Source organism: Stylophora pistillata, chromosome 13, assembly GCF_964205215.1.
Source record: "Stylophora pistillata chromosome 13, jaStyPist1.2, whole genome shotgun sequence".
In the NCBI taxonomy this organism is placed as follows: domain Eukaryota; kingdom Metazoa; phylum Cnidaria; class Anthozoa; order Scleractinia; family Pocilloporidae; genus Stylophora; species Stylophora pistillata.
This window is the reverse complement of record NC_142531.1, coordinates 6,002,874-6,015,599: the sequence shown is the minus strand read 5'-3', so window position 1 is coordinate 6,015,599 and position 12,726 is coordinate 6,002,874. Positions and strand designations below refer to the sequence as shown.

At 39.3% G+C, this 12,726-nt stretch overlaps 1 protein-coding gene across 4 annotated transcripts in view; it reads right to left on the bottom strand.

The window, feature by feature from the left end:
- Positions 1-5,413: 5,413 nt before the first annotated feature.
- LOC111326978 (uncharacterized) overlaps positions 5,414-12,726 on the bottom strand; it is a 50,268-nt gene continuing 42,955 nt past the window's right edge. For all 4 annotated transcript variants that reach the window (XM_088742245.1, XM_088742247.1, XM_088742248.1 and 1 more), the window contains 9 exons: positions 12,593-12,691; positions 11,913-12,014; positions 11,318-11,356; positions 10,988-11,095; positions 10,177-10,374; positions 9,884-9,982; positions 9,352-9,459; positions 8,615-8,682; positions 5,414-7,755 (listed from right to left, as the gene is read on the bottom strand). In XM_088742245.1, the coding sequence (XP_088598371.1) occupies positions 6,111-7,755; positions 8,615-8,682; positions 9,352-9,459; positions 9,884-9,982; positions 10,177-10,374; positions 10,988-11,095; positions 11,318-11,356; positions 11,913-12,014; positions 12,593-12,691 (2,466 nt within the window). In that variant the 3' untranslated portion in view covers positions 5,414-6,110. The remainder of the gene's footprint in view (positions 7,756-8,614; positions 8,683-9,351; positions 9,460-9,883; positions 9,983-10,176; positions 10,375-10,987; positions 11,096-11,317; positions 11,357-11,912; positions 12,015-12,592; positions 12,692-12,726) is intronic.

Genomic DNA, 12,726 nt, shown 5'->3' with positions numbered 1-12,726 from the left:
AAAATTCTAACGCAACACTCAAATGACAGATAAAACGACAACTAAGCACGAGATACTAACGCAACAATCAAATGACAATAAAACAACAAGTGCGCGAGATACTGACGCAACAATCGAATGACATTTAAAACAACAAGTGCGCGAGATACTAATGCAACAACGAAATGACTGATAAACAACAAGTGCGCGAAAGTGCGCAAAGAACTAACCCAACAATCAAATGACAGACATAAAAACAAGTGAACAAGATACTAACAGATAAAACAACAAGTGCGCGAGCTATTAACACAATAATCAAAAGACAGATGAAACAACAAGTGCACACGATACTAACACAGCTATCAAATTAGAGGTAAAACAAAAAGTGCGCGAGATAATGACGCAACAATCAAATCTCTGATAAAACGACAACTGCACAGGATACAAACGCAACAATCAAATGACAGAAAAAACGATAAGTGGGTGTATTACTAATGCAACAATCAAAGGACAGAAAAAACTACAAGCGCGTAAGATTCTAAAACAACAATCAAATGACAGAAAAAAACAACAGGGGCGCCAAGCTACAGCACCATAGTCAAATGACAGACAAAGCAACAAGTGCGCAAGATTCTAAAACACAAGCCAAATGACCGATAAAACAACAAGTACGCAAGATACAAGATAGTATGACAGATAGAACAACAAGTATGCGAGATACTAACGCAACAATCAAAAACCAGATAAAAACTACAAGTGTCCAAGATTCTAACGTAACAATCAGGTTCTAACGTAACAATTGTTAGGAGGCAGTGTGGCCGAGTGGTCAGCGTGTCGGACTCACAATCCGCCGCTCCCGGGTTCGAGTCTCGCCCTGACCACTACCTGGATTTGTTTCACGGTAGCTCCGAGTTCAAATCTTCGGCCATGCTTATAAATAGCCTTCGGCAAGTTGGGATTCTTAATAATGTTACGTTCAATTTGAATTATTTGTTTCAGTTGTTTGCATGGACCACAATGAGAACAACTGGTTCTACCAGTAATTGTGTAATCCAATAAAGTCATTATTATTATTATTATTATTATTATTATTATTATTATTATGACAGAAAAAGCAACAAGGGTCCAGAATTATAACGCGTCAACCAAATAACAGACGAAACAACAGGTACGCGAGATACTAACGAAACAATCAAATGACAGAAAAAAACAACAAGTGCGCAAGATACAAACACAACAAACAAATGACAGATAAAACAACAAGTGCGCAAGATAGAAACAACGAAAAATGACAGATAAAACAAAAGGTCAACAAAATTCTCACCCAACAATCAAATGACAGAATGATAAAACAACAAGTGCCCGAGTTGAAAACGGAAAAATCAAATGACAGATAAAACAACAGGTGAGCAACATACTGACTCAAAAACCAAATGAAAGACAAAACAAATGAGCGTGATACTGAGGCAACAATCAAATGACAGATAAATCAACAAGTGCGCGAGATACTTGCACAACAGTCAAATGACAAATAAAACAACAGGTAAGCGAGATACTAACGCAACAATCAAATGACAGACGAAACAACAAGTAAGCGAGATACTAACACAGCATTCAAATCACAGATAAATCAACAAGTGCGCGAGATACTAGCATAACAGTCAAATGAAAGATAAATCAACAAGTGTGCGAGATACTGACGCAGCAATCCAGTGACAGACAAAGCAACAAGTGTAACTCAAAACGAAACTTCAAGTGGCCAAGTTACTAACGCAACAATCAATTAAAAGACAAAACTACAAGTGCGCGGGATACAAACGCAACAATCAAATGATACACAAATAACAATTACGCGAGATTCTAACTCTGCAATCGAATGACACTAGGAACAACAAGTAGGCCAGATAATAACGCAACAATCGAATGACAAACAAAATTGCAAAAGCACAAGATACTGACACAACAATCAAATCACAGACAAAGCAACAATTAAACGAGATACTACGACAACAATCAAACCCACAAACTTAAAAGTGAACGAGATACCACTTCAACGATCCGACGACAGACAAAACTACAAGTGCACAAGATATTAACGCAACAATTCAATGACAGACAAACTACAACTATGCAGATACTAGCACAACAATCTAATGACAGATAAAACGACAACTCCGCGAGATACTAACACAACAATCAAACGACGGATAAAACAACAAGTGAGCAAGATACTAACACATCGATCAAATGACAGATATAGCTACAAATGCGCAAGATTCTAAAGCAGCAATCAAATGACAGACAAAACAACAAGTGCGTGAGATACTAGCGCAATAACCAAATGCCTAATAAAACAACAAGTGTGCAAACTTCTAACGCAACAATCAAATGATACACAAAATAGCAAGTGCATGACAAACTAACTCAACAATCGAATCCCTGATAAAACAACAATTGCGCAAAATTTTAACGCAACACTCAAATCACAGATAAAACAACAACTAAGCACGAGATACTAACGCAACAATCAAATGACGATAAAATAACAAGTGCGCGAGATACTGACGCAACAATCAAATAACATATGAAACGACAATTGTGCGAGATACTAACGCAACGACGAAATGACAGATAAACAACAAGTGCGCAAGATACCAACGCATTAATCAAATGACAGACATAAAAACAAGTGAACAAAATACTAACGTAACAACGGAATGACAGATAAAACAACAAGTGCGCGAGATACTAATACAACAATTAAATGACAGATAAATCAACAAGCACGCGAGACACTAACGCAACATTCAAAAGACAGAAAAAACAACAAGTGCACAAGATTCTAACACAACACTAAAATGACAAAAAAAAAACCAGAAGGGCGCCAAATTCTAGCGCCACACTCAAATGACAGACAAACAACAAGTGCGCATGATACTAACACAACAATCAAACGATAGACAGAGCAACAAATGCACGAGATACTAACGCAACAATCCAGTAACACACAAAACAAAAAGTGAACGAGATACTACCTCAACAATCAAGTGACAAACAAAACTACCAGTGTACGAGACACTAGCGCAACAATCAAATGGAAAGAAGCAACAAATGAACGAGATACTGACGCAACAATTAAATGACGAACAGAACTAGAGGTGCACGAGATACTAACACTACTACCGAACGACAAACAAAACTTTAAGAGCACGAGATACTAACGTAAACAATCAATTGAAAAACTAAACTACTAGTACACAAAATAATAACACAACAATAAGATGACCCAACAAACTACAATTGTGGAAGGGGATGTTAGCGTAACAATCGAATTACAGACAAAATAATGAGTGTGCAAGATATTACAGACAGCCAAACGCACGCCGCATTTCAACGCAACATCTTGCAGCATTGTTGATCATGTTGTGAACTGTTGTGAGGGATCTTGCCACAACATATATATACATCCATAAATTTTGCAACAAAAATTTGACCATTTTCAAACTTGATCCAACACCATCCAACATCTGACAAAATGTTGTTACAGGGTGGCCAAACGTGTGCAACACGTTGCGCGTAATAATGTTGCAAGATGTTGCGTGGAAATGTTACACGTTCGACCGGGCCTTAATTCAACAATCAAATGACAGACAAAACTGCAAGTGCACGAGATAATAACAAAAATAAAATGACATAAAACTGCAAGTGAACGAGATACTAACACAAGAATTTGATGTCAGTCAATACTACAAGCGCACAAGATATCAACACAACAAGTTAATGATAGACAAAACACCAAGTGCGCGAGAACCTAACGCATCAATCAAATGACAAACAAAACGACAAGTGCGCGAGATACTAACGCAACAATCGACAGACAAAAATACAAGTGCGCGAGATAATAACAAAATGACACAAAATTACAAGTGCACAAGATACTAAAGCAAAAATTAGATGAAAGACAAAACTACAAGTGCACGAGAAGCTAACGAAACTATCAGCTGAAGGACAAAACTAGAAGTACACAAGATACTAACACATTAACAAAATGACCCAACCAACTTTAAGCATGCAAGATAATAACGTAATGATCAAATGAAAGAGAAGATAACGAGTGCCAAAGATACTAACACAATAACAAAATGACCCAACCAACTTCAAGCATGCAAGTTAATAACGTAATGATCAAATGAAAGAGAAGATAACGAGTGCGCAAGATACTAACACAATAACAAAATGATCCAACCAACTACAAGCATGCAAGTTAATAACGTAATGATCAAATGAAAGAGAAGATAACGAGTGCGCAAGATACTAACACAATAACAAAATGACCCAACCAACTTCAAGCATGCAAGACAATAACGTAATGATCAAATGAAAGAGAAGATAACGAGTGCGCAAGATACTAGCACAATAACAAAATGACCCAACCAACTACAAGCATGCAAGTTAATAACGCAGTGATCAAATGAAAGAGAAGATAACGAGTGCGCAAGATACTAACACAATAACAAAATGACCCAACCAACTACAAACATGCAAGTTAATAACGCAATGATCAAATGAAAGAGAAGATAACGAGTGCGCAAGATACTAACACAACAATCAAACGACAAACAGAACGACAAGTGCGCGGGATACCAACTTAACAATTAAATTACAGACGAAACTAAATTTGCACGAGATACTAACGCAACGATCAAATGCGGACAGACAAAACTATAAGTGCACGGCAAAATACTTACACAACAATCACACAAAAGAGAAATCTACCAGTGCGCGAGATTCTAAAGTATCAATCAGAGTAAAAAGAAAAGTTGAAAAGCACGAGATACCTCGGTAAAAATCACATGGCATAGGAAACTAGTGATGCGCAAAGTGAGATCGTAAAAATCGCGTGGTAGGAAGACAACAAGTGCTCGCCATACTGATGTATCAATGCAACGACAAAGAAACCTACACGTGCGCAAGTTGCCAAGTTGCGAAATGTATAAGAAAAGAGGACCAGTTATCAGATCTTGAGTTTTTATGTGTTGAAATGGGAAAAACGGTTTGTCTCACCTTCGACTTGGCTCATTCTTCTTCATGCCCCTTTCCATTCGTTTGCGAGGCTGACGAATGACTTCTACTAGATATTTAATTCGTTACTATGAGTCCCACGTGCGATTGAATTCAATTCAAACGCGTTCGCGAGTTGATGGACAACCGTGCATGTCTTCGTGAATGCGAAGGGGGAAAATGGGCAAACAACAGAACACGGTGGACAACAGAACACGTAAGTAAATAGAAATCAGACTACAGAGGGTAACAGAAAACACGTCACGGAAAATAACAAAGAGCACATCACTAAACATAGAATCAATCATGCAATGGAGAGACAACAATGCAGGCTATCACCAACGGATAACTAACACCAAAGAGAACATATAGGTGAAGTTACAACTGAAAACCAAATTTCCGATGGTTTCCTTTTTTTAAATAATTCATTATAACTTAGTTTTTAAACGTAAGATGGACGAAAAGTACTTTTGCGCATCACATCACATATTCAAATTTGGCGCTTCATCAGGCTTTTAACAACTCGTACATTTACATCTATAAATAAATAAGCCTTTAGCTTCATAGGTTTAAAATAAATCTGCAATATTTGTTTACGAAACTGAAACTTGATCGTGTTCAATGACAGTTCTTGAACCATGGTTTTCTTCATGGCTGTAATGTCTACTGTGTTTTTTTTTAAGAACAGTATATCAGTAGAAAAACCACAAGGGTGCGTTTCACACCGATTCCTCAACCAAACATTGTGCGGTGTAAATCGCTTTTACCAAACCACTAGAAGTTTTCTTGGAAATAATTAGTAAATTTTTCTAAACTGTAAATGCAAGAGATACTCTTGAATGGCGTATTGAAAACGTATGTCTTGATAACCACAATTCAAAACACGAAACTCGACAAGTTGTCCAAAGGAGGTTTAGAAGCAAAACGTGGAAAGAAAAGTGAACAATGGGGCTAATGCAAATAATCTTATCACATACAACAAGTGTATGAATGGACAAATCAAGGCTGAGAACCTTTGCCTGATCATGAACCTGAATTTCCTTTTAGAAATACATTACGTACTGCGTTAGTTACAATTTTAAGGAATTAAGAACGTTCATTCTGACTGCCGTGTCATCCACGACGCGATTATGAGTCTTATCTACCCGAGCTTCATCTGCGGCTCCAGACAAATCTGTCGACTTGGTGAGTTGCGTGGTTCGTCTGCGATCTCTTCGTGTCCGCCTGTGCTTACGTCTCACGCTTTTCTCTCCCCTGGAATCCAGAAACTTTTCAACGACATTGTCCCAGTCGACAACAGATTGGATTAGACTCCACTCTTGATAAGCATCTTCATCCATGGACTCATCTCCACGCATGATGCTCACTCGCCGCCGTCTCACAATGTCACCTAGGCCATTGTTGTCTTCCTGTTGCACAGCTATCTCTTGCACTCGACACCTGCAGCGAGACCTGTACAGCATCTTGAAGACATGGACCAACTTCGAGAAGAGGTTTATCGGCGTTGGGTTGGAGGTCTCGCGTTCCATGTTTCTGATAAGCCTGGCTCGTCCGAACTTCCACGCAACATCCGACTCGACTTGCAACCGTTGGTAGGTGTCGCTCATCATGGCGATCAGAAGGTTGATAAGGACAATGATGACAAGCACATTGTAGAGTCCGAACACCACTTTAGACATGTCTTTTGCTCGGATGTCGTCAGATGCAAAGTCCTTTTGATTTGTTAGTCCAAAGATACCAAAGAAGAGGAGTTCCACGATTTTCAGGAAGGAAACTGAGGTTTTTGCTGAGATCACACTGGGGTCCGTGTCGTTCGCAGCCTTCAATTCCAGTGGCTTAAACACTGCTGCGAGCTGCAACGCGAAGCTGGAGAAGAATATTGTCAAGATGAGTAGAAAACGAAGGACATCCACAACTAGATGACCGATGATGACACCCCAAGGACCGAATAACCGGTGAATAGACAAGAACTGAAGAAGTTGCAGACCACTCAGCATTAGGGCCGTGCCTAGAAATTGGTTCCGCACGAACACAATGCCAATTCTCTTTTCACCACCGTAACCAATCGCAATCATTCGTAGTAGCTCGCCAAATAGTACCAAGAAGACCACAAGGGTAGGGACCCATCCCAGCCCACTTCGTTCCCGTTCGCTGCTAATCTCAGTGAGAAGCATGCCGATGATCCACATAAATAGCAGGTATTCGAACCAGTGAGGTAAGAGGTCGCTGCCGTCGTGGTTCCAAGGCACTACCACCGTCAGACAGAGAAGAAGGATAAGATAGAGGTGAGAGATGAGCCGGCAGATGAACTTGATGATGGGGATTTGGCGGTGCCTGTTCTTGAATGGAAGTGAGAGGTACACCCAAATGGGTGGAAAAAAGAATGCCACAAGGAACAAAACCATGAACTTCCAGTCCTCCCACCTGAGGTCACCGAACCAGATCTGGGTGACATACTGTTGAACCAAAGGATGCGAAACACATTGTTTCAGCTCGCATTCGATCAGGAAATCGAGGAACGCCACGTTTTTACCATCAATGGAATTGAGCACTGCTCCAGAATCCTCGGCACACGAGATGCTGATGAGGTCTTTTGCCACGGTTTCGCAGAAACCGCTGGCCAATTCCAGCTCGTTTGCGTGTTCTTTGTTTTTCGTAGTTTCAATACGGTAGTGACGCGACAGGAACGATGAAATGTGCACAGGGGCTGGTGCACTGAAAATAGAAGGTATCGGATAAATAATTGGCTTTTAAAAGGACTTCTTATCCGATAAAATATATTTATTATGTGCGTGACATGTTGATTACTAAACCTGGGTAGCTTAAAGGTGGATATTGGCCCCTGAAGTTGCCAGAGGGAAGGGAAGAAACGCCTTTTACACAGCAACGCCACAGCCGTAAAACTGCAAGCACTCAAGCAACTAATCACTTAATGCACCTTTGCATGCTGCTTTCGTTTGTGTGTTCGTTCGCGTATACGTGGTCGTTCGTCACTTTTTGTCCTACACAGTGCAGGTTGCAAGAAAACAAACAGTTTCATGCGAATTTTAACCGTAGGAAAATAACCTTGAGCAAATGCGTATTCAAAACCAGAGTTAAGTATACAAAACTTGATTATCAGGCTTTGTCACTTTCCCCTTAAAAAAAAACTGTAGCCCCAGACTTTAGTAAGCCTTACGAGCTAAGAAGACCCCACTGCGAGAAATTATTCCGGTTTCGTGAGCACGAAGCGACTAAGAGCTTGATGCTCAACTCAAACGGGATGTTAGTTTATCAAGGAGCCTTATCCCACAGTAATTCGTCAAGTTTTACCCGGAGCTCAACCAAGACCTTAGCATAGGGCAAAGTGCAACTTTAAATTACAATCACAATCAAGTTTTCTGTATATTTATTAAAACATCAAGAAGAGCAAGCGCATCATTTTGGACGTAATCGAAGACACTAGTTGTGTTTTATTAGGAACTGCACAATCATTGTGTCGCAAACAATTCAGAGCCGGTACAAGGAAATTATCATCTTTTTGCTTTTTAGGCAAGATAAATAGTAACAAAACAAATCTAAAATGTAAATTTACCTGAGTGTAAAGGTCATCAAAGATTTGTAATTGGACGAACGAGAACAAATTACAAGGTCCAGCAAAAACTGCCAAAATAAAACAAAGGATAAAAATTAAGTAAGCAGATATTAACCCTTTACTACCATAAGTGACCAAGACGGAATTTTTCCTCACAATATCGATACAATATCAGGCAAACAAATGACGAGAATAAAGAAAAAATATCAATTAGGGGATCATTAGTTGATCCAATGGCAAATTCTCTGAACTCACATCATAAGAATTGTATGGCAGACATTAAAGAGAATTAAAAATGAGATCCTTGGAGTTAGAGGTTTAAAGCACTAGTAATTATTCAGAAAACTGGGCTGTGTAGTTCACTGAAGGAAAGAACGATCCCTGCAGTAAATCTTCAAATCAACAGATCACACCAAACACCGCCTCTTGGGGACTTGTCATTATTTACAGCCTGTAGAGGGGGAGGGAGGGGGTGGAGTATTTTGGTTGTATCACATAAAATTTAACGGATCCCCCCTTAGGCTCTGTAGTATTCTAGTAGTCCCCATCCTCTCCCCTCCCCCCCTCATTTGCGGTCAATTTTCGACAGACCTTGATTTCTTCTCTGTAGGTGACGACTGATTTATTTCCTTTCCCCTGAAAACCACGCGATCCTTCCAAAATACTCCCCACCCCCCGTACCCCCAGGCGACGCACAATGATTGGTTCTTTACTCACAGATTCAAGCCATCAAATACCTTTTTGTTGCTTATCAGTCGTTCATGATTTAGTCTTTGACTAAGAAGGAAATCCAGCACTTCAATATGTCGTTCTCTCGCTGCTAGACAAATAGGCAAATCTTCAGTCTGAAAGATAATCAACACCAAAACGTAAGATAACGACATCTCGATCTATCTACATTGGTCAGCGGTCCATCATGTGTGCCATGCGTATTCACTGTTCGCAAACCAAGTGAAGGGGACATGAACGCGAGATTAATAGCTTATTGGCTTTGAATTTTTTTAATGGTTGTGGAAGGAAAACAGGAAAACAGGAAAACTGTAAAATATAGTTTGTCTTGGTGGATTAACATTAGGGAAATGAGTGCAAAGCAAAAAGGTACAGAAATGACATGAATTGAAGATGACAAACATGAAAAATTAAGGCTGAAATTTGCAGTGCAAATCGGCAAGAACTGAGATGTAGCTGTCGAACGCCAGCGTTTTTCCCATTCTACAAGGAATGCTGAGTCCCTCAAAAAGGGATAAATTAGTTTTCCTTATGTCTGACCTTGTTTTCAATCAGTGGCGAAGCTCCATACTCCACCAAAAGCTTAACAACCGCATTATAGCCAGCTTCAGACGCAATGTGCAGAGCCGTATTACCCATCTAGGAGGAAACGATCATATATCTTTAAGACACAACTTTCTAGTCTGTCCTGTCGGTTAAAAAAAAGAGAACCCGCTACAAACACGACGTTCGTCAGTGACTGTTGATCAAACAGCTCTGACCAATACCCTCTTTGGGCAAGGAAGGAGTTAAGGCCCTGCATTTCCCAAAATGGTGATCTATAGTTAACATACATTGTCTTGGGAGTCAATGTCAGCTCCCTGACCAATCAGAATCGTGAGCAGCTCCCTGTGGCCATTAGCGGAAGCGAGGTGTAAAGATGTCCGACCGTCGTTGTCCATAAGCTGAAGTAAAACAGAGGCTTTGCTAATCAACGTGCTGGCTACTTCAATGTGACCTTCCATGGATGCTATATGAAGTGCTGTGCGACCCTTCAGGGACAGAAAAGAAGAGATAATCATGAAGTTCGAGAAATCTTAAACCACCATTGAGCACCTACACCTACACCTACACCATGGAGCACCTACTCATGTCACCTGTTTTTGATCTACTAATAAACCTCATCGAGAACAAATAAACTGTTCCCTTCTTCTTAATGCACACTAATTTTTCTCACCGACAAGTCGTCCGAGCACTCCAAGTCTAGGAAAAGCCCTTTCGAATAACCAACAATTAAAGGACCGTTGTATTATGGTAAATGTGAAGTTTGATCCCATACAACGGATAATTTTGTTGATTCCAAAGATTTGATTTGCTGCTTTTGCTCACGCAATTTTAATCCTAATTGCAAATAAGCACACTTACCTTAAAATGGAAAAGTTGCGTTCTCACGCAAGTAAATCAATAAACTAAACTAATCAGAATTTAAAAATGAATGAATGAATGAATGAATGAGGAAATTTAATTTTGTCAGTAGGCTCTACTCAACATATTTCCATTTGGGGATGGTTTCGAAGAGAGATATAAAAGTTGTCCTCTCGGATACAATTGAGTAGTAAGCGGTTAGAACGAAATATATTAAATGAAGCATTATCTTCAACTTACCGCTTTAACGGTGACAGAATCCACTCGCACACCAGGATGGTTGGTGATGGCCCGTACCAGGGTGTTGTCGCCATTTTGAGCGGCAAGATGAAGAGAAGTAAAACCATACTGAGAGAAAAACAGCATAACGACCATTAGGAGACTTAATGCTCTCACAAAAAAAGAAATTTAGAATTTTCTTGAGCAGAAGATAGTTGACTTTCTTTGAGGTATAGAAGCCATGTACTGCCAGACTTATTTTACAACAAAATTTATTAGTTTTAACCGGTATAGTTAACTCAAAGAAGTAATCAATGAAACGATGACTAAACAAAGTAAAAAAGCGCTCACGTCATCGTCTTCGTCTTCACCGTCAGCTAGAACTGGGCGCTAAAATAAAAACAAGAGATGATCTGAATTTGAAAAGCTACATCGCAACAAGGTTAGAAACTCCAAATTCCTCTTTTTTCAGATAGATTCTACAAGGATTTTGTTCGCTACGGTGTCAAAGGAAATCTGGGTTGCATTATTTTTACTTTTCTTCGCTCTGTGATTGGTCACACGCAACCTTTTCAACCAATCAGACGCAAATCTAAAATTAGTCGCGACTTAGTTTTCCCGCTTCAGACCGGTTGCACATGATTACTTTTAGTTCTTATTGGTTTCTTCTAGGGTGAACTTTGTTCTTATTGGTTGTTGTGACTGCTTTAGTTTAGGCTTTGGGACACACTCGAAAAGCAATAATTTATCTGCCTGTTTTCCTATTAATGAAAAGCATTATAGATAAAAAAAAAAGCACAAAATGCTATGGATAACCGAAAAATCATTAAACAGTTTATTATAGAAAGTAACCGAAATCCTAATTTGTTAGGCTTATTGGTCAGTTAGTTTTTCCAAAGATATTACAAAATCACACAACCATGGGTAATAATTATTGGCATCTCACTTCACTGACTAACGTGGCTGAATAAGGGGCTCTGGTGAGAAACTCTTGCACAACTTCCGTCTGACCATATAAGGCAGCAACGTGAATGGCTGTCATGCCATTCTGAAAGAAATTTGACAAAGTATATCACTAACCACAAATCCCTACCTAGTACTGCCGCAACATCTCTCGAAAGGGAAAGGAGAGCGGCAAACATCGGAAATTTTGTCGAAAAAAGGTGATAATAGTTAAATTCCATGAGCGTGTCGTATTTTAACCACTTTCAGATACCAACTCTTGAGGAAAGAGCAATTCCAGGGACATTTTATATCATCACCATTATAAAAAGGACTACTGACGATAACTCCATAGGCAGGCTTACCTTAAACCTTTCACTGCTGAGATTTCATTAGTAATTCTTTTTACTGTCAGCCATACAATTGTCATGAAGTAAGTTTAGAGAATTTGGTATTGGATCCACTGAAAAACCCTCTAATTGATATTTTTCTTTATTCCCACCATTTTTCTGCTTGAAATTGTATTGATATTGTAGAGAGAAATTCTGTTTTGGTCAGTTATGGAGGTGAAAAGGTCAACTTACTAAAAGTATAGAAGAGACAAAAACCACGCCTGTCATTTTGAGATCTCTCCTAGGAACAGCACAAAAAATGACAGAAGAATGAAAAGAAATTCTTACAAACCTTAACACTGGTTCGGTTAAGTGGTGTTTTTCCCCATAGCATATCAATAACTTTGACTTGACCAAACTTGGCGGCTAAATGCAGAACGCTATTGCCTTCCTACAAGTATATATGAAACGGAATAGGTAACCTAT